At 34.6% G+C, this 27,751-nt stretch overlaps 2 protein-coding genes across 11 annotated transcripts in view; one reads left to right on the top strand and one right to left on the bottom strand.

Moving 5' to 3' along the window:
* The window catches only part of LOC108028850 (calcium/calmodulin-dependent protein kinase kinase 2), a 243,822-nt gene extending 221,833 nt beyond the window's left edge, over window positions 1-21,989 (bottom strand). Inside the window, exons 1-2 of one of the 7 annotated variants that reach the window (XM_050886209.1) lie at window positions 20,524-20,697; window positions 20,341-20,394 (exon numbers count right to left, since the gene is read on the bottom strand). Coding sequence is in view for 1 of the 7 variants with exons in the window: in XM_044092682.2 (XP_043948617.1) it covers window positions 19,798-19,891 (94 nt within the window). In the remaining 6 variants the exon portion in view is untranslated. Of the gene's footprint in view, window positions 1-19,797; window positions 20,193-20,340; window positions 20,412-20,523; window positions 20,698-21,678; window positions 21,780-21,860 lie in introns of those variants that run through there. The other 6 variants (XM_050886206.1, XM_050886205.1, XM_050886207.1 and 3 more) reach the window with 6 other exon arrangements.
* LOC122818519 (uncharacterized) lies at window positions 10,134-22,527 on the top strand. Of its 4 annotated transcripts, none has more exons than XM_044092692.2 (4): window positions 10,134-10,160; window positions 18,484-18,631; window positions 21,908-22,256; window positions 22,324-22,527. In XM_044092692.2, the coding sequence occupies exons 1-3, from the start codon at window positions 10,149-10,151 to the stop codon at window positions 22,171-22,173; spliced, it is 426 nt and encodes a 141-aa protein (XP_043948627.1). In that variant the 5' UTR covers window positions 10,134-10,148; the 3' UTR covers window positions 22,174-22,256; window positions 22,324-22,527. The 4 variants fall into 4 exon arrangements, 1 of the variants encoding a protein (XP_043948627.1); XR_007763702.1 differs by lacking the exons at window positions 10,134-10,160; window positions 18,484-18,631 and adding exons at window positions 21,011-21,025; window positions 21,100-21,242; XR_007763703.1 differs by lacking the exons at window positions 10,134-10,160; window positions 18,484-18,631 and adding an exon at window positions 20,870-20,884.
* The last annotated feature ends 5,224 nt before the right edge of the window (window positions 22,528-27,751 follow it).

The following is a 27,751-nucleotide window of genomic DNA, read 5'->3' as shown; positions in this document are numbered from 1 at the left end:
CAAAACTAATAGTTTAAACTCCTCGAACACACAAATCTGAGAGTCGATTTGTTTAACTGTTTAGATTTTTCTCGGCTTTAATTGTTTCTATTACTACTTTCCCCGCATTTAACTGTTTTTTTTCAGCTTTTATTTCGTTCAGTTTTTCAGCAGTTTTTCGATATGTTTACGCACAGTAGGAGCCACATATTGAAAAATTGTAAAGATATGGTAAATAATTTGAGAAAGGGCTTGCATAAGGTCTCCGGGCACCATCTAAGCACGCAGAAAGGGATTCCATCGGGACCAGGCAAGTATACGGCCTTGAAATGTTGAAAATTAACAAGCAAGGAGCTTTCATTTAAGGTGGGATAAAATGTTAAATTCGACTTGGATACAGTACAAGAATAAGGCTGTGAAGAAAATATGTCGTTTAAAAAAGCTTGGCGATCGCTTGATCAGTGTTTGGCAAAATATTTTCAAAAGATAGAGAGAGAGATTCAAACAGTTCTTGTAACACAGAGAGTTAAGCACTAAAACTAGGCCAAGCTCTTAAGTATCTAGAATAAATGGATTGAGAACCGGTACCGCTGAATTTCTAAATTTTTTTTTAGGTATCAGCTTTTTACTATACCTAAGTGGCTTGTTGAAGACTGACGAATAGTAAAAGGAACGCAAGAATTGAAAAACGAATTTACTGCACTATAGAAAATATTTATAGCATCGTCAATTTTGGGATAAGTACAGATATAACCAAAGCCGTTTATAAAAAACTAAGCCTCCAAAAGTCATCCTTGCAAAATCATGTAATCGCTTAGTTCTCGCTGACCAGTGTCGATTAAGATCTCGAAAGCATGATGATATGGAATTTCGGGTTAAGTGAGAGGTCCTACTTTAGACAGAAACACAGAGGTGAATTTTTTAATGTAGTTAACTTGAGGCAAGGGTATGTGAAGGAAACCTTCAGTGAAGTTTTTCATCTGTGGGCGACGAAATTCCGGTTAAACTAAAATCTAATAGATTGAATTGCTTATATAAGAATGATAATTTTCCACTGGCTTGCTTACAATTAGATATGGCCTCTTATTTCTACAAGAGTGGGAAACTTTGAATATATGTCCATGCATTACAAAAACTGTTAATTTTCTACCACCCAAAAATTTATTAATAATTTTCTCTTATATTTTGTATTTCTGGGGTAAATTTGAAAGATAGAAATGCATTCGTGTGTTAATTTCTAGTAATCTGTAAATGAAATTTTTCTTTAAGCCAATAGATTGACTTTTCAGTTCCTCGGTATAATAATTGTTTAAGCCTTATAAATGTCCTTTCTTCATACTTTGCATACGTGTGAATGTCTTCTTATTTCTGTCAGATGATTTGTTAAAATTTATTAATTATGTCTTTTGCAAAAACATCTTTCATTTCTTTGAAAGTTTTTTTCTTTTAGTTTACGAAAGTAAGGTATTACCTGATGTCTTGTTTTCCATTTTTTAGTTGGATTTGTCGAAAAAATAATAAATAGATCTTGCCGTTATTATATCCTTGCCGAGGGTTTTCAGTCAGAAGTTTTTTGTGAAGGTGACGTTTTCGACCCCATAAGTTATACGAGGTGTGTTCAAAAAGTATAGTGCCTTTGTATTTGTAAGAAAAACTATTAATTTATTTATCAATATTAATGTTGTCCCCTTCAAAGTAATCCCCCTCAGATACAATACACTTATGCCAACGGTTTTTCCAATCCTCAAAGCACTTCCCATAAGCACTTTTCGGTATAACCTTGAGCTCTTCCAGCGATGCAGTCTTTATCTCTTCAATCGTTGCAAAACTCCGTCCTTTCATAGGTCTCTTTAGTTTTGGGAACAAGAAAACGTCACATGGGGCCAAATCCGGTGAATATGAGGGCTGAGGCATTATTGTGGTGTTGTTTTTGGCCAAAAAATCTCTCACAAGCAAAGATGAGTGAGCAGGGCCATTTTCGTGATGCAAAAGCCATGAATTGTTTTTCCACAATTCTGGACGTTTCTTTCGTATTGCTTCTCGCAAACGGCGCATAACTTCCAGATAATACTGTTTATTGACCGTACGACCATATGGTAAGAACTCCTGATGCACCACTTTATGGCAATCGAAGAATACAGTGATCAAAACTTTGACATTTGATCGAACTTGGCGAACCTGGGCTCTTCCATTGTGACGATTGGGCTTTTGTTTCGATATCATAATCATATACCCATGATTCGTCAGCAGTTATGACCCTTTTGAGTAAATCTGGGTCGTCGTTGACGTCATCCAACAGCTCTTGAGCGATGCTCATGCGACGGTTCTTTTGGTCAAAATTCAGCAATTTTGGAACAAACTTCGCTGACACACGACTCATGCCGAAAACGTTTGAAAAAATTTCATGGCACGAGCCAAGCGATATACCGAGATCTTCAGCAACTTCTCTGATAGTGATTCGACGATTTTCCAAAACAATTTTCTTCACTGCTTGAACGTTTTCATCAGTTGTTGACGTGCTTGGGCGTCCAGAGCGAGGCTCGTCATTGGCATCTTCCCGGCCATCTTGGAAGAGTTTGTACCACTTGTAAACATTTATTTTACTCAGAACAGTTTCACCGTATGCCACTGTCAACATTTCAAGTGTTTCGGAGCACTTAATTTTATTTTTTACACAAAATTTGATGCAAATCCTTTCATCCATATTTTTTGATAGCAAAAAATCGCTGAGCACGCAAAACAACTTTTTACTTTTACGCCTCCACAACTAAACAAAAAAGGGGATTCAATTGAAACTTGGTACAGATGTTAGGGAAGAGTGTACCAACATAACAAAATAAAAAAATCGATAATCGAAAATATGTTGCCCGCGAAATTTGAAAGGTCACCTTACTTTTTGAACACACCTCGTATATATTTCTGATCAGCGTCACTAGACGAGTCGATGTAGCCTTGTCCGTCTGTCCGTCCGTTTCCTTTCCCAAAAGTCTTTTTTCTTTTGCATGTAGTACATAGGTCGAAACCAGCGCGATCGGACAACTATATCTTACGGCTCTAAAACGAATATTCGCAAAAAAGTTGCTTTTTAAATTATATATTTTGTGTTTTTAATTTTTTTTTAAGAATTAAATTTAATAAAAATCGGACGACTATAACATTATTAAAAAAAAATTATGCTTTGTAGTTTAATATCACTGAAGCTGGCAAGAATCTATAAGCATTTAACATGGTGTTACTAACATAGATTAGTTCTTATAACTACAAGGGTATACAAACTTCGGCATGCCTCACTTGTTTTAATTTCACATTTGGTTCTTTTATGGTCTAGTAAACAGATATAAACGAAAATATTTTTTAGCCCTTACTACAAAGCTTATAATTCTTGTTCTATTCTGCCAATATTTATTTCATGTTTATTCAGAGAGTTAGAGTCCAAAGTGATTGGGACCTTCATATTTTGAAATGATTTTATGTATAATTTTTATTTAGTATTTATATTAGCACATTTTCTTTATTTTAAAGTCATTGGCTACATTTTCGAAGTTGGGTATAAAATGGTTTTATTTTTTCTTGAGACTTTGGTATAAGAAAATTTAAAATGGCGCTTTTTTTTTCGGATATGGTCTGTTGACCTGTTGTGGTGACAACTACATGATCTTGAAATTCAGCTTCTCTTCTCGTAGTTTTTAAACCCATTTTTATATTAATTATTATATCATCTAAATAAACTATACAATTTTGATGAATTAATTTTTCTATATATTGTTCATACACTTGTCACGATCCAGTTCCGATGGGGAAGCCTTGAACAGCAACTGTGTGAAAACTCCGAAGCCAGTTGGCGAGTAATTGTGGAACGAGATCGACACGAGCAACGTCAGCTCCGCGAGAACGACACATCGCAACGTACAATTTTCATAAGCCGATATATCTATTCATATTTTGTAATCCATTTGTTTATCATTAAAATACTATAACTAATAACACGAGTTAGTGTAATTATTCACCGTAAGTCGCGCTATCTATTCGCCTTATTCCTGACAAACCAGTAGCAACTCACACATTCCCCTTTACAACGCCTAAGTATTGGGATGTATGTGACACACTTTTGGAAAGTAGTGAGCATATTCTTGAGTTCGAATGGTATTCGTGTATAATCATAATGACAACTATTTGTTGGGAGTGCTGTTTTAGCAATTGATTTAGAACCCATCGAATTTAAGTAAATCCTTTTGCTAAATCAATTTTATTGTATATTGAAATATTAACATCGCTCTATTATTTTATTTTGTTTTAATTTCTGTAGCCTATTACTACTGTAAATTTTTTGAGGCATTAGATTTCTTTGGAACCACCTTAATTGGAGATTTCAATTTACGAATTAATTATTTCTTTTTTTGCCAATTCTTTTAAATTCATCCTGATGTTTAGCTTGTTCTTGTGAAAGTCAAATTATTGCCTTCTATATTAAATTGTAAAAAAACTTTTTTCAAACTTTCTTTTACTTCTTCATTTAAATGTTCTAGTCTGAATTCATTACATATTCTTAATCCATTGTCGATAGCGGAATTAAATGATTGAACCCTAGAAGACGATGGAGCATTTCGGTCTTATCCTTTTTAATTTATTGATTGGGTTATATGAAGGCACTTTATTATTTTAGCTTCACAACCATTTAAAAAACTTCCCACTACATAATTTTATTTATCTAAAAATGTATGCAAATAAAATTTGCGTTCTATTAGACAAACTTTTGGTTCTAATATTACATTTCTGTATAATTTTAATGATCCGTTAATTGTTTATACCTTTTCATTTTCGTTGCTTACTTTAAAGTTCCCAAAGTGTTCATGCAATTTATTAATGGATGACCCTGTGTCTACCATAGCATTGAAAAGGTAGACAGTTAGTCAGTCAGAAGTTTACAACGCAGTGAAGGAAACGTATTCAGATACGTTATAAAGTATATATATTCAGTATCTCTACACGACTCGATTTAGCCATGTCGGTCTAAGGAGGCACCACACGGCTAAGTTCTGTTCTGTCCTGCCGACAAAGTCCTGGCGTTACGCCTGGAGGGTCTACTAGACTTAGATTTGAAATCGAGAGTAGCAAGCCAGAAGGAAGAGAAGTCCCGGAGCGGCGTGACAGAACCCCTAGAGTAGCGAGCCAGAAGGGAGAGAAGTCCCGGAGCGGCGCAACGGAACCCCTAGAATAGCGAGCCAGAAGGGAGAGAAGTCCCGGAGCGGCGCAACGGAACCCCTAGAGTAGCGAGCCAGAAGGGACTCTAGTCCCGGAACGGCGCAACAGAACCCCTAGAGTAGCGAGCCAGAAGGGAGAGAAGTCCCGGAGCGGCGCAACAGAACCCTGAGAGTCACGAGCCAGAAGGGAGAGAAGTCCCGGATCGGCGTATGCCCTCGAACCCAGCACAGAAGTCAAGACCTACAGCCACCTGTCAGGAGCAGTTCGCAGGATATCGCCACCAGCAAGCAGGACACCACACCGCAACGGCCACGCAAGGAGGATCGAGGCCGCAGGAACGGCACGGACAGTACGCGGAAGGGTGAGGCTAGGGTGGAACGTTCGTTTACACGAGGCACAGAAGCGAAGTGAAAAGCGAGGCAGCTTCCTGGCGTTCTGCCTTGACTGTCCGCACGATCTGAGCGGAAGCCCGTGGGACCATCCGGGACAGAGCAAGGGACAGGATGTCGGGTATCGAGAGGAGTGATCCTGGAGAGCTCGTCAGTCTGTTCACCCTAGTCTGAGAACGGTGACGCTTCCCTAAGCCCGCACAGCTGACCCCATAGCGAGTCATAATCGTGGCCGAGCAGTCACGTCAGGAGCAATCAGCGGTCAAGGATCTTCGAGGAGCGACAAGACAACCCACACCGTCGGAGACAGCGAGACAAGCAAGTTATAAAGACGTCTGTAGTTATACCCGCAATAAACCCACTCCGAACCCGAGAATTCTGTGCTTTTTTCACTGAACTACTGGGCGGTCACGTTTATATAAATTTGGTGAAACGAACACACACAATCTACTGAGCTAGCCGCACAAATACCGTAGCGAGCAGAAACCAAAGAAATCAGTTCGTTACAGTTTTTAATAATATTAGTTTTTAATAATATTAGTTTTTAATAGATGTTGAAATGCAAATTAAATGCCAACGTTTATTATAGTTATTATATAGAACGCGAAGGATAATAAATTTGTGTTAGTCTAACAGGAACGTTGAATCTTAGGCGGTTTAAAAGATCTGCAGAATCAATGTCACCTCTTATAAGATTTTGTATAAAAATAGTACCAAGCATTGTTCTACGACTTACAAGTGTAGGTAAATTAAGCAATTGTAATCTACTCTCGTAGGAAGGAAGCCTTACGTTTTGATTCCAGTTCAAACTACGCAGGACAAATAAGAGAAATTTTTTTGTACCGACTCAATACGGTCGATGTGCACTCGATATTGTGGACTCCAAACCGACGAACAATATTCCAAAATAGGACGGACAAGGGAGGTAAATAATAATTTGGTCGTATAAGGGTCAACAAATTCTTTTGACCAACGCTTTATAAACCCAAGAACACTCATGGCTTTGTTAACAGTGGGTCAAGAAGAACACCTAAATCGTTAACTGAATATATACGGCCAAGTGGCGTACTTTTAAGAAAGTAACTGATAAACATAGGAGTACCCCTATAAAATGTCATAACGTTGCATTTAAGGCCGTTCAAATTTAAAAGGTTGTACTCACACCATCCATGAAAACAATCAATCACGCTATATCACTATATGATAAACAAAGCTCAACATCATCAGCATACATAAGTATACGAGAATGTGTTATGATTGAGGCAAGATCGTTAATAAAAAAAAGTAAACAGCAAAGGGCCCAAATGACTACCCTGAGGCACTCCAGATGTCACGTAGATCAATTTTGAAAAAGCATTCTTGACTATAACCATCTGACTACTACCATTCAAGTATCATGAAATCCAAGATAATAGATTACCAGGAAACCCAATCTGATCTAATTTAAATAAAAGAAGTGAGTGGTTAACGGAGTCAGAGGCCTTACTAATATCAGTATATACATTTGCATTTTTTCATAAGCCCATTTTTTACAATAGATGACAATTCAAGAAGGTTGGTGGTGGTCGATCTTCGCTTAACAAATCCATGCTGACACGGTGATATAAGCGAGGAACATAAATGTTGCAAATGAGAAGTGATAATACGTTCAAATGCTATAGGAATTGCCGACAATTTAGAAATATCTCTGTAATTTTGCGCATCTGCCTTCGCAGATAATAATAGAGTCCTTCCAGATAGAAAGAAAAACTGATGATGAAATAGACAAAAAAAAAAAGTTTAAGAATCGGTTTACAAATGGTTGACGCACAAAACTTAAGCACACATCCAGGAAGTCCATCTGGACCGGGGAAATAAGTTGGCGTTGTTGTTGCTAAATCTCTTTAGAGAGAGCTTTCGGTGATTGCAGGGGAAAAAATACAATTTGCCTATTTAAGGGATTAGGGTAGTTAGAATTTGACTAAGCTGTCGAACTATAAGTAGTTTGGAAAAACTCAGCAAATAAATTAGCAATTTCAGAATCCGTCGATGCCTCCATTGAGTATAGACATACCGATGATGGCACTGTCAATGCCGTTTCAGTCAGAAGTTTGGAACGCAGTGAAGGAGACGTTTCCGACCCCATAAAGTATATATATTCTTGATCAGCGTCACAAGACGAGATTTATCCATGATCGTCTGTCCGTCAGTCTGTCCGTCAGTCTGTCTGTCCGTCCGTTTCTACGCAAACTAGTCTCTCAGTTTTAAAGCTATGGGGCTTACCCAAAAGTCTTCTTTCTATTGCAGGTAGTATATAAGTCGGAACCAGCCGGATCGGACAACTATATCTTACCTTAACTATATCTTATACCTTTCCAAACTTGGATATAACATTCTTAAATTAGTTCTGAATTTCGTATTAAACAATCGGAAAATTAGAGGTAAAATAATATTGAAAAATTATATCTTCGGTGTTTTTTAACTTATATCCTTCCCTTGGAAATAACATTTTTTATTTGGTTATGGACTATATCATATAGCTGTCATAGGAACGATCGGATTGGTGGGAAGTAATGTGAAACAAATTATAGCTTTGGGGCATATTATCATATAATAAGACATATTATCCTATAATATTGGGAATATAAATTTTAATATTTTTAAGAATTTCGAATTCAATTTAATAAAATTATTGATTATTTATTATAACTTCAAGGATATACAAACTTCGGCTTGCCGAAGTTAACTTCCTTTCTTGTTTCAATACAATTTTTGCACATTTTCCCCTCAATACTTATACTAGCTTTATGATACTGCCTTTATAAATGATTTAATTTCCTTACATTCTATCATTAGTGTCGATTTTGTGGAGATCCAGTTCATCGTATTTTCCTCTAAAATTCTTTTCTTTTAAAATGAGAAAATGGTCGTCTGAACTGCTCAATTGAGTGTAACTGTCTTGTGTAGGGTATAATTTTAAGAAATATTCTACTCGTCAAAATTATGTTCCATACCGTGGTTTATCGACCATATTGGATTTTTAGTTTGTGATGTAAAATGATTTTGTTAACTGACATGACCGCTTAAAACCGATTTAAAAAAATTACTTTGGAATCCTACTGGCTGCGCCAACTACAATATTGCACTATTAGTTTAATAATGTAATAACTTTATTTAATTTTATTCATAAACCGATTCAAGTCTTAAACTGATATACCTCTCTAACTAGTACTTTATTTACGACATAATTACTTTGTTTAATTTTATTCATTAACCGATTCAAGTCCTAAACTGATATACCTCTCTAACTAGTACTTTATTTACGATCAAACTTCGGGTGTAGTCTATAGTCTGTGGTTTTTAGTTTCATGGTAATTATACCTGTTACTCATAGAGTAAAGGGTATACTAGATTCGACGGAAAGGATGTAACAGGTAAAAATCAGAGTTTCCGACCCCATAAAGTATATATATTCTTGATCAGGATCACTAGCCAAGTTGGTCTAGCCCGAGATCTCGGAAACTATAAAAGCTAGAAGATTTGGACTTGGCTTGCAGATTCCTAGGCTTCCTGCTCAGCGCATGTTTGATTCAGATTCTTACGCCCACAATCCGCGAAAATCTGTGGTGCCTACAGTTTTACAGCTAGAATAAAAAAAAGTTTGCCAACAAACGTCCAAAACGCTTAATTCGGTCTGCCGCCCACATAACATATATTAAAATAAAGGGTAGGTGGCGCTTACAATATCGCATTTCTGCTTATACATATATCTTCATTTCCTTTTTGCTCCCTTCAGCTTCAGGTCGTATAGTTAAAGCACCCGACTACAGCGTTATTCCTTATTTTCCTTTAACTTACCTTTTTAACGATGGTAAATTCTTATTGACTTGCTTACAATTGGATGTGGTATACAGTCGTGAGCTTGTGGATATGTACATTGGTAATAACAATAGTAGTATGCTACCAATATAACCAATGAGCAATTACAGGCGAACGTATTCTTGGTTTGATATTTCGTCAAAACTTATGAAAAGTGACACTCTTTTTTTCGAGCTTTATAATTATTTTAAATAATGTAATAAAATTTTTGCATTTCTGTATTCGTAGTTATAAAGAAAAGAAGACATAGCCATTTAAATACCGAGGCGTTCATAATGATATTAGTATTATGGTTAGTACACCCAAGTGACCCTTCGACACCAAGCAATGCTTGTTACGTGCTGAGCCCAATCACAGTTTAGGGCGAGTAAATAAAAACGCGGACAAATAAAAAGACAATATAACTACAGACAATTCAAAATACGGGTCAAAATACGCATAGACAAGATACATAAAGTAAAACTAATTAGTTGCTAAATAGGATAGTATTATTGATTTAAGGATAGGCAGTGGGTCGGTATGAGATATTAGGTGATATAGTCTTTGCAAAGTACTCTAAAAGGTGCATACATTGCATAATTGGAGATACAATGATTTAATACTAGCGGAATATAGTTTCTAGTGAATCTATTTGGCAAGGTAACTGCAAGGGTATACAATTAGTAATTTCTCATTCTCAATTACTGACCTTGCATGAGTACTCTTTTTATCGTCCCTTACATGGATCTCTATGTAAGTACACTATTTCACCAGTTCCCGGGTGAACGAGGCGATTGACCCTACTATCGAACATTTCATACAAAATTGGAAAATAGTAAACGCAGGCTAAAGTATAAGTCTCCTAGTACACGCTTACACATGTTTCTAATTAGAAAAGGGAAATCCCATTTATAAGATGGCATCCGCAAGTACCCGCATAAAGAAAAATAAAGTATCACAGTGCCAATTTGTGCTTTGCTGAACGTTCTCATACAGTTATTTCAGTTCCTTCCATAAAATAAGTTGAGTGAGGTTGCATTGTAGCTTTTCTCTCATTGAACTATAGGCAAAAAGTCCGAAATTTTGTCCATTTTACAATTTTTTGGTTGTTTTGTATTTAAAAAAAGTATTTCACATGATTAAGAAAACCATCAGGATTCCAAATATAATTTTTAAACATTTGTAAATGTTTTTTTAGTACTTTTTTTTAACGAAGTCGAAAGGTTGAGATCTGGTCACACCTTAAATTAAAAGCGCGCAAAAGTTGTCGATCTTTGCAGTTTCATAACTTAACAATTGTGAATCAAATAAAATCAGTTGAATATGGAATTAAAAGGTCATGGTAAGTCAAAAAAGTTATAAGCTCGAAAATTTTGTTATATGTGTTGTGTTGTCCAATATAATAATGTGTTGTTGCTGTGCTTTTATGTCACAACTAAAAAATGTAGATGTGTGTTTCGTGGAATGAACTAACAAGTTGACGAGGGTTAACGTAAGGTGGAAGTTGAAACTTAACAATAACATAAAGCTCTTTTGCTCCTTTTTGTTCCATTAGCCAATAATTTGATATGATGCAGTTGCACTTGACTTTTGCCATTCAACGTTGCTTGATGTATGGAATGACAATAATCGGCAACAAGCTCCAGTATATAACTTTATAATGGAAAATATGGGCGAAATCGATTTAAACGATAAAACTTAAGCTGGTTTTCTTAATCCGAAATTGGCGAAATGCAACAGAAAAAATAGATCGCTTCGAATCAAAAAATTCACAGTGGCTCGCGTCAAGTTTAAAAATTGGTGTAATGGAAAAGGACGTGACCCATGATAAACGTGGTCGAAAACCAGGACCAAGAGTGAAACGTAAATTAGCATCTGAACTAACCAAAGAAAACGAAAATTCGGTGCCATTATTTTTGCATGCGGCTTCAGTCTCGGCAAAAAAACCAAACTAATCGATAGTGCACTTTTGCTACGAAACGATGTCTGATGTCTTTAACAGGTCATTAGATGCATCAGACCTACTTTTGTCTACTCTTAACATAAAGGAACGAGAACGCTTGGACCATAAAAAAAACTGCCAAAAGACGTTGTAGATCTTTATAATGTCCTGATGTTCAGCTATGCGAAGACGAGAACAACAATGAAGAAGAAGCTGGTGATGACGAGATGGAAATCATTGGATTAAATGGAGTTGTATTGGAGAAAGAATTGTGGGATTTTCCGGATAATTGACTGTTTTCCATGTATGACGAAAAAAAAAACGGACAAAAGTAAATTTTTTAATATAACTGTACAACTATTTAAAACATGGTACGAAATTAGTATTGTTCTAAGTACTATTGAGGACTATTTAAATTTATTTAAAATATCTTGAAAGGGGCGTTAAAAAAGGCGTGGTCAAACTAACATAAAATTATATATGAAATTCAATTACAATTAAATGTTGAAAGTTTTAATCGTCTATTATAAATATTCTTGGAATCAGACTTTATGCCTAAAAATCAAAGACATTTGCCCATAGCTTTAAGGGGCGGAACGGAAAGCGTGGTCAAACTGCAAAAAAAAACCGAAATTCAGGCATAATATTTAAGACATATCTGCAAAGTTTCAAGACTCTATCTTCAAAATTAGAATTGATGCCAAAAAATCGAAATTTTGCCCATAGTGAATTGCTTGTACTGCACTCTTCTAATGAGATGTCAGTCTGACGTTTGATCCACATTGATCCTAGTTTAAGTTATGTGGTTTTTGTGCCAGGAACATTTATCATATGTAATTATAATTTTTGAAATAACTACAAATTATTTAATGAACAAATTATGTGATATAGGGTGTTATAATTACAACAATGAGCGCAAAATTCAATTTGAAAAAACCAATTAAGTGAAAAAGGTGTTATATATTAAATGTTTGTTTAAGGGTTTTTAAGAATTTTTAGTACATTGGTAAACCAAAGAGGCCTTTTTAACATTGGAGGAATACTACCGTTTTTAAGATAGTCGAAAAGATAAGATAGAAAATATTTTACTTCGGACAAATAATGCTTATAATTTGTGAAGTTTTATCCAGGTAGAACATAAACACGGGTCACAAAAATAGAAAAAATAATTTTTCCTAACAAATTCAATTTTCTTAGGGTTTGTGAATATTTAACTTTGAACTATTTAGGAGGCATACTTAAAAACAGTTTGTAAAGTATTTCTCTTGTATTTCTCTTGTAAAGTATTTCTCTTCTCAAATTGCAATACTGCAAGAACGGCCAATGTTTATTTAACAATTAAAAAATTCAAGATTTCGCAAGTCTTGTACTAACAGCCTGACACCAACTGCCACCAGCAAAGATCGAAGCTCTTCCGTTAGCACCAGCAGCACTCAAAGCGTAGCGAAGCTTAAGAAAATGTTAAGAGTTTGTCTCTTTTTGATTTATTTTTCATCTGGAACACCTAAAAAGATACAAATAATATCGGGGAACTTACACATTCTATTTACTCAGCTAACAAGTTTTAATTATTACAAGCGGTTTGATTTAAACAGTGCTTGACAATCCGATAGATACTGATATTTCATAACAGGTTCAGTTTAATAAACTGAAAATTAAAACAGGTATCCTTCGCAGCGGGTTTTCATAGTATCGAGAGATTTGAGCTCTGATGACTAACACAAAGGATCTTAATTTTTTTACGAGAATAAATCGCTGGCTCCTGATATACTGGAAAAGGCAACAGATGTTTTTATACAATAAAGGCCCATATCCTCCTCGACCACAAGCCACCAAATCCAGTCAGAGCGCACAAAAGTATACTCACTAACAAGATAGAGTTTAAGAATTCCGAATTAAATTTGAATATAAAGGTCAGTTACATCATAAAAATGCTATTAGAACGGTCGGATAAATAATGGGAAAATAAGAAAAATAAAAGCTAAAGGCTTTGTTATTTTTGATCATCGCGGCTTTCACTTTAGTATAAAGCATGCTTTCATTACTTCACAATTACCAAAAAATGTGATCAAAAGGTTTGAACTTTTATCGACAAATAAACTGTGAAAAACTGTATTAATAAATTTAATCGTGCCCGACGCTCGGTCAAAGGCGAATGTCCAAAAAAAATGCCAAAAGCAGTCATTGTTCTAGATAGAATTGTTTAAGCACTTGGCCGTAAAAAATAAAAAACAAAGGATCGTGTAAACCGCTGCAAAAAAAATTTAATATACAATTGCGGAGTTACAAATGATGTTTATAACATAGTCACAGGTGCCGAATGACAAATATATGTATGCTAAAGAGACTAAAACAGCAATATTTCGTGTCTTAAAAAAAAAGAGCCAAATACAACAAACAAATTCGTTTTTTCAAAAATCATGGATAAAATTGGTCATGTGGAGATAGGTCGAAAAAGTAACAAGGGAAGGCGGACCATTGTGCACCATGATCAAGCGAGCTCAAGATATGATGAAACCTTAAATGCAAATCTGTAGAAAGGCATCTTAGCAATTCGTGTAAAAATAAACTTCATTATAAGCTCTCAATAAAATCCTTAATAAAACATTTAATGTTATTTTTTTCAACAGCGATTTAAAAAATACCACAGGTTAGGACTCAAAACAATGTAAGCAAATATGCTTATTAGACGTATACTTATATACTAAAGGCCTTACCCTTACAAAAAAAAGTAATTTTTTTATGGAAATTTAAATTGTGTGACCTATCACTGAGTTTTTGGTACGGATAAAGGCCGTAATGTCCAGAGAAAGGTTTGTATTGACACCAGCCCACCAGAGCGGACTTTATATACGTTTAGTCATTTAGTTTTAAAGTGATCGGTATAAAACCTTCACATAAAATTTCTGTCTATTACAGGTATTATTTAAGCCGGAACAAGCCGGATTGGTCAACAATATCCTATAGCAAGAACAAGAATGCACTACAGATTTTCGTGGATCGTGGGCGTTAGAGTGGGTGTGGCACAGAAAGCCCATCAATCTTCACGCCAATTCCGAATATTCTAGCTCTTATAGTTTCCGAGATTTCAGCGTTCTACGACAGACGGACATGGCTAGATCTACTCGGCTTGTGATTCTGATCAAGAATATATATAAATTATGGGTCGAAAACGCTTCTTTCTGCCTATTATATACTATTTGATGAATCTAGTATAGTCTTTTACTTTACGGGTAATGGGTATATATATACATAACGTGGTTCTTTTCTGACATATTAAAGTGCGCCCATGCGTTACATGGGGCTCGACGCCACTTGAGAAACGCACACTCAAGCGAAGTCGTCGAGGCGAATTCTTGAAACAAATTTTTTATATTGCTTTATTAGAATCGTCAAACACTAACTGTCAATTTCATTCTACTGTGTGAACACTACAATTAAAAAATATCCAGCTCATCAGACGACGAAGTCTTTTTTAGCTGTTCTTTGTTATAAAGATTTCGAGAGTAAGCATTGGAATGCATCGTCCAGCATTACGGTTACGCGCTGCATCGCTCCGAAACGCGAAGCATTAGCGTGCTGGTTTTTATTTAAATACATTCAAACATCTCTAGGCGGTAAAAACCACACCGCGCTGCCCCCAAGTGTTCGCGCCCCTTTAAATTTTTTTGTCTTAGCTGAATGGATTTTTAGATTTTAAAATAATGCTAAACAAGAAAGGAAGTTAGCTTCGGCAAGACGAAGTTGCAGTTATAAGAAAGAATCAGTGATATTAAAAAAAATTATGTTATAATTTCTCTGACCGTTTCTTTGACAGCTAAATGTTAGAGTCGTCCGAATTTTATTATTTTAATTCGAAATTCTTAAAAATATAAAAAAGTATCTTACCAATATTGTAGAATAATATGTCAAAAACACCGAAGCTTTAATTTGATTTATATTATTTTCCCACCCATTTTCTGATATTTCCTATGGCAGCTAGGTGAAATAGTCGACCGATTTTGAAAAAAAATTAAATTCGAAATTAAGAAAAAAAATACACCAAAAATATAATTTTCCATATTATTTTCCCACCAATTTGCCGATCGTTCGTATGGCAGCTATATGCTATAGTCGTCCGATATCGATAAAAATTAGTTCGAAATTCAGAACTAATTAAAAAATATTATTTCCAAGCGTTGGGGGTTATATGTTAAAAAGCACTAAAGATATCCATTTTTTTAATTTTTTCCCATGGGAGCTATATGATATAGTTGTCCGATCCGGCTACTACCTGTAATAGAAAGAAGACTTTTGGGAAAGTTTCAGCCCGTTAGCTTTAAAACTGAGGGACAGGTTTGAGTAGAAACGGACAGACAGACGGACGGACAAAGGTACATGACTAGATCGACTCGTCTAGTGACGCTGATCAAGAATATATATACTTTATGGGGTCGGAAACTGACTGACCCTCTGCAAGGGTATAAAAAGAAAGGAAAAGGAAAGATTACTATGGCTAGCTGAAATTTTTATACCCATGGATGTCGTTTTTTTGGGAACAATGTACATATATAATCACAGAAATCTAAAAACATGAGTATTTTTGTAACATTAAACTCAGCATGGTATTACAAGTAACAGTTTTCAGGCGATTTTTTTTAAAACCACTACCAGATTCCCTCGCTGATACGCTGCATTAAACATACTTCTGTGACCACGTCAGACCACTCGCAGAAAAAATTGGGGAGTAAGCAAAAGGGGATATGTTACAAGCTAATTAAAATGTCTGTTAGACCAGATATTGCTCATTCCGAAACTTAAAGTTCAGTATAATGAATTTGTGTTTAATCTAATCTTATACCTTCCCTATATATAAGTAGAGCGCATGGTTTCTGGGATCAAACCGTTCCCAAGGACAGAGGAACATGGTCTGCTTGACTCGGCTAGTGATGATCGAAAATATATACGAGGTGTGTTCAAAGAGTAAGGTGACTTTGTATTTTCAAGAAAAACTATTAATTTATTTATCAATATTAATGTTGTCCCCTTCAAAGTAATCCCCCTCAGATACAATACACTTATGCCAACGGTTTTTCCAATCCTCAAAGCACTTCCCATAAGCACTTTTCGGTATAGCCTTGAGCTCTTCCAGCGATGCAGTCTTTATCTCTTCAATCGTTGCAAAAATCCGTCCTTTCATAGGTCTCTTTAGTTTTGGGAACAAGAAAAAGTCACATGGGGCCAAATCCATTTCGGAGCACTTAATTTTATTTTTTACACAAAATTTGATGCAAATCCTTTGATCCATATTTTTCGATAGCAAAAAATCGCTGAGCACGCAAAACAACTTGTTACCTTTACGCCTCTCACAACTAAAAAAAAAGGGGATTCAATTGAAACTTGGTACAGATGTTAGGGATGAGTGTACCAACATAACAAAACAAAAAAATCGATAATCGAAAATATGTTGCCCGCGAAATTTTATAAGTCACCTTACTTTTTGAACACACCTCGTATACTTTACGGGGCCAAAGACGCATCCTTCTAATTAAAATTATGATTAATTAATTTAAATATGTACATTTTTCATTTACAGTTTTTATAATATTTAACTGAAATATATTAAGATCATATATTTATTTTTAGTATTATTAATCGACTGCATAAATTCAAATTAAAGGGTATACTAGATTCGTCGGAAAGTAACACGTAGAAGGAAGCGTTTCCAACCCCATAAAGTACATATATTCTTGATTAGGATCACTACCCAAATCGATCTAGCCATGTCCGTCTTTCCGTCCGTCCGCATGAGCGCTGAGATCTCGGAAACTATAAGATCTAGATCATACTTGGCATGCAGATCAGTTTGTTTGCCACGCCCACTCTAACGCCCACAATTCGAGAAAATCTGTAGCTCCTACAGTTAGGTGGTACCCTAGGTAGGTGGTGCCTTAAAATATAGCTTTTCTGCTTATATATCTTCATTATCCTTTTACTCCCTTAAGCTGAGTAACGGGTATCTGCTAGTCGAGGCACTCGACTATAGCGTTCTGCCCTGTTTTTATTTAAAATTCAATTATTAAACCCTTGCTAAAAATTAAATTAAATTTTATCAAAATCGGACGACTTTATTAACAGCTGTCATAGAAACGTCGGAAAACAAGATCAGATACCCGTTACTCAGCTTGAGGGAGAAAAATAAAAATGGAGATATATAAGAGCATAGAAATATTCTATAGCGCCACCTACCAGCTATTTTGGTATATGTTATGCGGGCGGCAGACAGTTTTAAGTGTCTTTGCCATTTTTAGGTCAATCGAAAGGTTTTAATGAGCAAATACATTTTGGCAAAAAAAATTTGTAGCATGACAACTTTTGCCACCACAGTTTTGGGCGGCTTGAGGTCGTTAGAGTGGGCGTGGCACATTTTTTGGGTCAATCGATATGTATTGATCAGACAAATACATTTCATTTAAAATTTTTGTTCTACCATAAAAACTCTAGGCTCTACAGATTTTCAAGGATTGTGGGCGATAAAGTAAGCGTGGCACCTCTCTGAAACAAACTTGCGCTGCGCAGAAGCCCCAGGAATCTGCATGCCAATTCTGACGGTTCTAGCTTTTATAGTTTCCAAAATCTCAGCGTTCATACGACATGGCTAGATCGACACGGCTAGTGATCCTGACCCCATAATGTATATATATTCTTGATTAGCATTACTATACGAGTCGATCTAGCTACATCCGCCTGTCCGTCCGTTTCTACTCAAACTAGTCTTTCAATTTTAAAGCTAACATATAGGATGACTTAGCCGTATAAAATGTAAATTTTAAATCAGCCTACCCCACGAGTCGATCTAGCCAAGTCCGACTGTTCGTTTCTACGCAAACTGGTCTCTCAATTTAAATCCGAAAGTAGCAAAATTAAATGTTTTGTGTTTTAAAAGTAAAAAATATGTTTTTTACATATTTCTTTATATTATTCAGAGGACCCGTAAAAATGTTTAAAGATGCCAATGTCAAAGCTTAAAAATAAGCAATCAACAAGTCTTACTAAAAATAATTCAACATTAATGGAAAACACAATTAAAACAAATATAGGTCAACATAAATAAACATTAATGGTAATAAACATCTTTTGTTCTTATTTTTTTAGGTGATTACTTACGACAAAGACGTATTAGGCATGCGTGTCACGAGTACAAGAACGGAGATCCCATATAAATTTATATATGGAGTTTCATGCATGACATCTGACGTGTCACCAACGATTCCCGTAAAAAAAGTGGTTCTCGGAACTGAAGGTGATATTGTGGGCTCTCCATACATACATTCAGTCATGCATTAATGTGTTGGCACACTTAGCATTTACACTTTTTTTCGTCCTTTACTACACGTTTTAAAAATCTAACATTTTAAACATGAAGCGATATATATTTAAAATCAAATTCATTTTATTTTATTAATTTACTCATTTAATTTTACTCATTTTTATACCTTTGCAGAGGGTATAATTATTTCAGTCAGAAGTTATTATGAAGCTATTACGTATATATACCCTATAAAGTATATCACAAAGCGAGTCGATCTAGCCATGTCCGTCTTTCCGCCCGTTTGTCCGTCCGTTTCTACGCAAACTAGTCTCTCAGTTAAAACTTTCCCAAAAGCCTTCTTTCTATTGCAGGTAGTATATAAGTCGGAACCAGCCGGATCGGACAACAATATCTTATACGTACCATAGGAACTATCGGGGAAAACATTTAAAAATATAAAAATAAAATATAAAAAAATAAAAATATAATTTCTAAGCTTGGATATAACATTTTTAAATTAGTTCTGAATTTCAAAATAAATTTTATCAAAATCGGACGACTATATCATATAGCTGCCATAAGAACGATCGGAAAATTAGTAGTAAAACATGAAATAAAAATTATATCTTTTGTGTTTTTTAACATATAACCTTATAAGCTTGAAAATAACATTTTTTAATTAGTTCTGAACTTCGAATTAAATTTTATTAAAATCTGACTTCGGCTTGCCGAAGTTAACTTCTTTTCTTGTTTAAACTTAATTCGAAACGAAGGTCTTGGCACACTTGTGATTTTAGTAACTGTTTTGTTAAACTTAACCGATTCCGTTTCTTTTTTGCTACAAGTTAGGTGATATATTTCTTAATTAGTACCATAAAATCGTTTTAGTATCCTAAATTAATCAAACAAGAAACGGTTATATCTAAAAAAAATATTATTATTTTACGATAAGTGCCAATCAAACAAAATCACCTCTTAACGTGGTAATGGGTAGTGGCGAACACGGACCACCAAAATAAATAAGTTTTGATTTCGGCTTTTGGAATAAATAATGTACATACATATGTAAATTCGAGAACATAAATTCACTTTCTAAAATGTTCCATATATATATATTAATGCGAAAAATACAATTAGTTAAAAAAAAAATTTCTTACATAATTTGCGGATTGTGGGCCTTACAGTGGGCGTGCCACCCTGCTTAAATTTTCTAGCTTTTGTAGTTTCCGAGATCTGTTCATACGTGATCATGAATATATATTGGATGTCCGTTTTTTCCAAGGGGAAAATGTATAGGAATTTTTTTTCGAAGTCCCCCAGGATTTCCTTTGTTCCTTATACTCATACTTTTACAACTTTATCCTTTGACTTCAAATATGTATGTATGTATTGGTTCTGAATCACTACCGCAGATTCGGACTCTGTTAGGGTTCAAAAGCCGCTTTAGATTATATGTTTTTACGGCATATTTCAGTCCTCTTAAAATTTCGTTTCCTCTATATGATTGTCAGGATTTCAGTTCCACCAGTATAATACATATATATGTACATATGTACCATTGCTTTCGACGAAACAAAATGGATTTCAACAATTTACTTCATACATTTTTTGGGAGTGCTAGAATATTGTAAAAGCTCAGTCATTTCCGTACCCATATTTATGTAGATATATACAATGTACATTGTACATATAATACATACCTTGCAGTTTCTGCACAATTTAATTCGTAAGATGGCACAATCGTAAAAATTGCTCTATTATAATAACTGTTTATTAGCACTTAAGATGAAGTAACGAACAATGCGCTTTAATGACATACACAAACATACACATATACTTATGCACATATGTATATAGGTGCAGGAATAAATTGCAATACTAACCGAATCCAACATTTTTCCAATATGCATTAAAAGTAAATAAAGTCTTACAATTATATAACTATGTAGCACTTATTCACTTTAACACATGCGCTATGTTGATTTTGTTACATAATATTATTGTTGTTCGCCGATTATTACAAAACTAGTAGTTCAGCTAAACCAAAAACGCACATAACATACATACATATGTTCATTATTTGCTGAGCTTTAAATATACATAAGTTGGATTCAAAGTTTGCAATGTTAGCTTTTAAAGCTTTAAGCAGAAGAAAAGCCTTATGGAATGTAAAATAACAAGCGCTAATAAACATATGCACATTTGTGTGTACCCCACAGCGTCGCAAATTCATAGATGGGACAAGTTTGTTTTTTTTAATAAATCGATCAATCTCTATATAAAAGTTAAAGACCAGAGTTATAAAGGCAAATCAAATTTTTTTACTCTTTTTGTGTCCATATCTAAACAAAAACCAATGGAAGAATGCTGTCACATAGTTAACAGGTTTAGCTGTAAAACAGACGTCGGCACGAAATACAATGACATTTCGTCTTTTATTTGTGTTATTCTTTTGATAGGCGCAGCTTAACGATGTTCGACTGTGCTTCAGTTCCGAAAAAAAAAAAATTCACATGTGAATCCGGAATGATATGTCAGCTTACACGAGTGAAGAATAAGTGACGCTTTTCACAAGTAAAAATTCAAAGGAAACTTTTACGAAGTAACAGCGGATTTCAATTGTTCCTTATACTACTTTGTTGTATGGCCTGTCACCTGCAAGAAAAGCGTCCCAAGTGAAATAGCTTTGGAAATTGTGAATTTTTCCAACGAGTTTTCACTTGTAAAATTCCTTGCACGTGAAACGTCTCAAGTGAAATAATTTGGGAAATTCGGAATTTTTCCCATGAATTTTAACCTATTCAAATATTAAATTTAAAATACATTCATATTTACTAACATTTTGAATCATTTTATTTAAATTGTATTATTTAATTTTTCTGTTGATTTACAGTAATTGTTTGTAAATCTAGTTTTTTGTTTTGTTAACTTGTCATCGCCTTTCTTAAACATTGCCCGGCTTCTCCGAATCCATGTCCAACGCAAATAAGGGTATATGTTTAAAAAAATGTGTTTTACTTGTAAACTTGTATTTGTACCTTTTCGATCTTTATAAAACCATTTGCGGGATTTTTACTGTCACAAAACATTCTATCGCGCCACCTTTGGGTATCGGAACCAGAATTTGTAAGGTTATGCTGTAAAACCTATAAAACATCTTAAAAAGGGACGTACTTTAAGATTAGGTTAACGCACATCTTGCACTTAAGGTAGCACTGACCTGAATTTATTATTTTCTAAAAATATCACTTTTATTAATATAAAAAGCTGTCGCAGCGCACAATTTAAAGAGCCTGCACCAGGTCTTCTTTTGGTGTGGTTTGCGAAAAAAAAGAGCGGCCGAAGGTTGTCTCTCTGACAGCCGCGGGCAGGCAGATTATAAGGCACAGAAGGAAACTCCGAAGATCTGCCTCTCCTTGTTGTCTCCTTTTCTACGCTGTGCCGGCTTATCTGCTAGCGGCGACAGCGGCACGCAATTTTCGGCTGCGAATGCAGTGAGGATAAACAATCGGAAAACAAATAAACAAACGTAGGTTCTGATGTAATTTTTACTAAGAGGCGATATCTGGAGATAGCAACTGCCTGTTAAGGTATCGACCCTCTGTTAAGGATTAAGGTATGTCTGAAAAACGATATATAATCTAATAATAATCTATATAATATATATATATATATTATTTCAGGTGAATGAACTTGACTCTCCGCCAATAATAAGCCTCTTTTGCAAATAACATTGCATTCCCGCTACGTTTGTTGAATCAGAATGAGCATTCGGCAAGGAGGGCCAAATTGTTTCAGAGAGACGAACCCGGGTAATAGAGAAAAATATAAATACTCTTTTATTGTAAACCAAAACTTTTGAATAAAGTAAACGAATATTTTTGATACACCTCAACAATACAGTTTTTAGGCGATAGTATTTTCGACTATCGATAGCACTATCGGCACAATCGATGTTTCATAAATTTACCATAATTGAATATCGATGGCGGCCACTACCGATAGTTCTCTTCCTCTACATTAAAATCACTTTCGAACCGACGGTTACCAATATATTTCACGTTGAACTGAAACTTAAAACAAATGTTGACTTTAAAAGAATATTTTTCAAACAGTTCGTTTGAATTTTTTCTAATGCGTTTAGCGTGTTTAGTATGTTTGAAAACAGTTAAATTATGCAAGCAAGTGTTATTGCTTTAGTTGCATAGGTTTTATTATACCCTTGAAGGGGGTATAATGATTTCTGTCAAAAGTTGGCAATGCAGTGAAGGAGACCATATAGAGTATATGTATTTTAAATCAGTATCACTAGAGGAGTCAATCTAGCCATGTCCGTCTGGCCGTCTACGCAGCTTGTCTCTCAGCTTTAAGCCTATTTGGCTGAAACTTTTCCGAAAGTTTTCTTTCCTTTGCAGGTAGTATATAGGTCGGATCCTGCCGGATCGGTCAATTATATCTTATAGCTTCCAAAGCTAAATTTTAAAAATGATATCATCAGTGTTTTTCAACATATAACCTTCTACCTTGGAAGTAATATTTTTTAATTAATTCAGAATTTCGAATTTAATTTGACCAAAATCAGACGACTGTCATAGAAATGATCGGAAAGTTGGTGAGAAAATAATATAAAATAAATTGTAGCTTCGGTCTTTTTTGGACTATTATAGTATTGGGAATATTATTTTTCAAATTTATAAAAACTTTATTTTTTTAAACAAAAATACAGTACAAAAATTAAGAAAATGTATTTGTTCAGGAGTTCGTATAATAATATAAAATATAAATATAATATATATAATAATAATAATAATATAAATATAATAATATAAAATATAAAAAAAGTTGATATCAGAACTTTTGTTTGCTTTAGACAAGAGCGTCACTAGATTTTTACCTCGTTCAGACGTGTTTTTGTTTGATATCAATAGTTGTTTTGTTAAAAATCAATCCATAATTCATCTACTTTCCTAAAACAAATAGTATTCAAATTTCTTATGTGGAACGAACACCTAATAAACCGTATTAATACGCAAAAGAAAGATAAACTCTCAGGCAGTATTATAGATTCTGAACCAGTCCATGTAGCCACTTTTGATGAAAATATCTTAAAACGGGACTTTTATAAAAAACTTTGATGACCCTTATACGAACAAATTATTATTTACCGTCCTATTTCGGAATATTGCTCGTCGGTTTGGAGTCCACAATATCAAGTGCACATCAACCGTAGTAAGTGGGTACAAAACAAATGTCTTATCTTTCTTTTTTGTGCTTCGTAGTTTGAACTGGGATCAAAACGTAAGGCTACCTTCCAGTATACAATTGCTTAATTTACTTATACTTGTAAATCGTAAAACAATGCTGGGCCCTTATTTTATACAAAATCTTATAAGAGGTGATATTGATTCTGCAGAACTTGTAAACCACCTAACATTCAATGTTCCTGTCAGACTAACACAAAATTATTATCCTCTAAATACGATAGGAATCACGTTTTTTTAAAAGCGCGATATAGAAATAACCACTGTTTATACGACACATATCATTTCGTGATTTGCTTTCAGTAGAGGTGCCAGACGTGTAAAATTTTGTATTTCAGTCAGGTCACACTTTTACAAAATGTAAACAAACCATACAACGCGATGGATAAACTACAATTTTTCATTTACAATCGGAAAATAAGAACCGGATTTTTCCAAAGTTACTGAATGCTTTTTGGCCACTAATGCAAGAGCCTAAGAGTGTTGCCACCTGGTCTGCATAGCTTTAAGTTGGTTGCGCACCACAAATTTCGGCTTTCAGGCTGTATATAACAACCTTTATCATTTAATTTGCACTTAAACTACTATTCCAGTATTAAAAACTCGCGACCTCACATTTTTTGCCCAAATTGATAATAGGGTCCCTCGCGAAACAAGCACGTGCTTGGTGTCGTTGGGCCTCTTATTTTTACTGTTTGAAGTGCATCAACGTCCATCATTTGTAACTTTGAAACGGCTATTTTTACAAGAATGAGTCGTATGCAAAAAGATGAGGACTCTCAAGGGCTATACACCTTAAAATTTGATTTGAAATCGTTAAAGCAGTTTTTGAGAAATAAGAAAAAAGTCTAAATAGTATATAAATAAAAAAATACTTTGGATCATAATTTTTAAACGGTGTAATTTAGACAAATCGTGTTTAAAATGCGTACATAGTATTTCGAAATACCTTTCTAACGACGTACAGCACAAGCCTGTAGCTTCAGTACTTTACAACGGATATACAAAATTGAGCTATTTATAGCTGTTTTCTCGCCAAACTAGAAAGTTTTTCGAAAAGTGATGGAAATAAAAAACAATGTTATATATATTGACATTGTTTTTCTTATTATTTTTGAACGAGGCGTCCGATTTTGGCAGGTGTAATTTATTTTAATTAAGAATACAACTAGGTGGATAGCCGTTGGTAATTACCACCACCGGCCAACTTTGACTACTTTTTCTCCCAAACCAATTAATTTTAGGTCTTGGTATGTAATCCTTTTAGTTTTTGCTATACCTTTCGATTGATGGATACATCGAAACAATCGGACGATTACTGTAGATTTTAATTTCTTCGTGTAAATATAGTAGTCGCCTTCGCACACCCTTACCGTGCGCTTCGTCACTACGTGGACTGCCATCCACAGTGATTGATGGATACATCGAAACAATCGGACGATTACTGTAGATTTTAATTTCTTCGTGTAAATATAGTAGTCGCCTTCGCACACCCTTACCGTGCGCTTCGTCACTACGTGGACTGCCATCCACAGTGATTTTGAAACAGAATTCCTTTATTTATCAGAAAATAAAACGCGTATGTTTCGATAGTAAAATTCCACTAAAATTTGATGTTACTTACATTTCAAAATCGATCTATCCTTGCACATATGATCACTAAAACCAAAATATTATGCCTTACCAAACGCGCAAGCTTGCGCCTTGGTAGTGTATAAGTGAGAAGAACTGAGTTTCTGCATGAACACGAAAACTCAATTGACAGCAAAATATAGATCAGATTTGGTTATAAATTTTAAATATGTATGTGGCGATCATGATTTCCGCCATCTGGCATCACTAAAAACTAAGAATCCCAGTTCTGTATTTAACCTAAATGCAGAACTTATCTTGGTTTTAAGATAAATCATGAATGAATAGTCCGATTTCCCTTTGGGAAAGGGTCAGTCCGCAGTAGTCTTACTGTGACATGTCAAACGGCAAAAACAACGCTAGATCGACAGGTCTAGTGATGCTGAGCAAAAAATTATATACTTTATGGGGTCGGAAACGTCTCCCTCACTGCGATGCAAGCTTCTGACTGAAATCATAATACCTTCCGCAAGGGAATAAATATTTAAGACTTTGGGCTTGTGGTTGTAGTTTTAAGTTCGTTTGTTGGCATAAGTGGGCGTGGCATCCTGCTGAAAGAAACTTTCGCTGCACAAGAAGCTCAAAGACCTACCTTCTACACATAATTTATAGCATTTTTAGTTTCTGAGATCTAATCATCATCAGTCATTATCAGTAATATATTTACAGTTGTGTTTATCAAACAATTAAAAGCGCATTATTTGACATTTTGTTTATTTCTTGCAAAAATGTCTGTGATCTTTGTATTCGGTGGGAACCTATGGGACATATATCGGAAATATTGAAAAGTAAATGATAACGATTTATCAAAATCGGACGACTATAGCATATTGCTGCCATAGAATTAATCGGAAAATAAGTCGCAAAATAATATAAAAAAAATTATATCTTCGGTGCTTTTCAACATATAGCCTTGTAAGCTTTTTGACATATTATCTTATAATATTGGGAATATTATTTTTTGTATTTTTAAGATTTCGAATTCATTAATCATTAGTAATCGGACTACTCTAACAACATCTAGATGTCAAAAAAGTGATAAAAAAAATTTAAAAATTTTTTTTATAAATGATTGAAATCAGCAAAAATCATTAAAAATTTCATATGTTGTTATAAGGTTGATTATTTCTTTAAACTGCGAGGGTATACAAACTTCAGCTTGTCGAAGTTAACTTCCTTTCTTGTTTTTAGTAATGTTTATTCTTTTTTTCTTATTTTTGGCTGATCTGTCCGAAAACGAGTACTGTACTGGTCACACGTGGCTTAGAGCTGCGAATCTCTACCATGGTAATGCTAAAGTGTATCGTGAAGACCGACGTAGCAGCGGGTCCAGTGTCGACGATTTGACGGGAATAGTAAGCAAGAATAGAGGCAAGTGCAGTGGTAAAGGAGGGAGAAATAAGACAGGCGACACGCTGTTTGCTTATGTGAAGTATGAAAGTCTTAAACGGTGTTCAAGTTAATTTTGTGATTGTATGGGGATTAAAAAAAATATAACATTTTTTCTTTTATATCTTTAGTGTTAAACCATTATTTAAAATTCAAATAATACAAGACACTTTTATTTTCTTCGAATTATGAACCGTTCGCGGTCTTCATCTAAAGAAGACTGAAGATCCAATCTGAAATCTAATCCAAAGAGCATCGGCCAGAAGCTTCTCTGGAGCTTCAAGAAGTTTCTTTTTGTTTGAAATAAAAGCTCATAATGAATATGTCGCATTCTATTGTTCAATTTTTAATATATTCTTTCAATTTTTTAAAAAATTTCGGCCAATAATATAACTTACTGATCTGTTTGTAATTTTCTTCTAATCCTCTATGAGCTCGACTGTGTGTTTCTCTTATTATTATAGCTTTATCTTCTTCGTTTTCTACGTCTCTTAGAAAAATTCTTGTAAAAAAGAAGGTGTTAGTAAAATTATTTTTTAAAGGTAATTGAATATGAAATAAGTCCTCTAAGGTACAATGAATTCCTACCGTAATGTTAGGTGGAAGATACTCTCTTAATATAAATTAAATTTTCTGGTGTGTCATATTCAATTAAGTGTCGTGTCCTGCCAAAGATTTCCAGGGACTCATGTATTGTATACCTCCCCGTTGTTAATAACAGTTGTTGTTTAAACTGGTTTAACGGTTTTCGGGTCTCTTGTATTACATTTTCAAAACTACTTTCAGTTAAATACTGTGTGTTTTGATCTGAGTCTGACTGGTCTGTTTG

The sequence above is a fragment of the Drosophila biarmipes genome, chromosome 3L (assembly GCF_025231255.1).
Source record: "Drosophila biarmipes strain raj3 chromosome 3L, RU_DBia_V1.1, whole genome shotgun sequence".
Classification (NCBI taxonomy): domain Eukaryota; kingdom Metazoa; phylum Arthropoda; class Insecta; order Diptera; family Drosophilidae; genus Drosophila; species Drosophila biarmipes.
This window is presented reverse-complemented; position numbering and strand designations above follow the sequence as displayed.

Coding starts and splice junctions, on each gene's coding strand:
- LOC122818519 (XM_044092692.2), top strand. Junction 18,632..21,907: donor AGTGGTTCTCGGAACTGAAG/GTGATATTGTGG, acceptor TAATATAAAAAG/CTGTCGCAGCGCACAATTTA.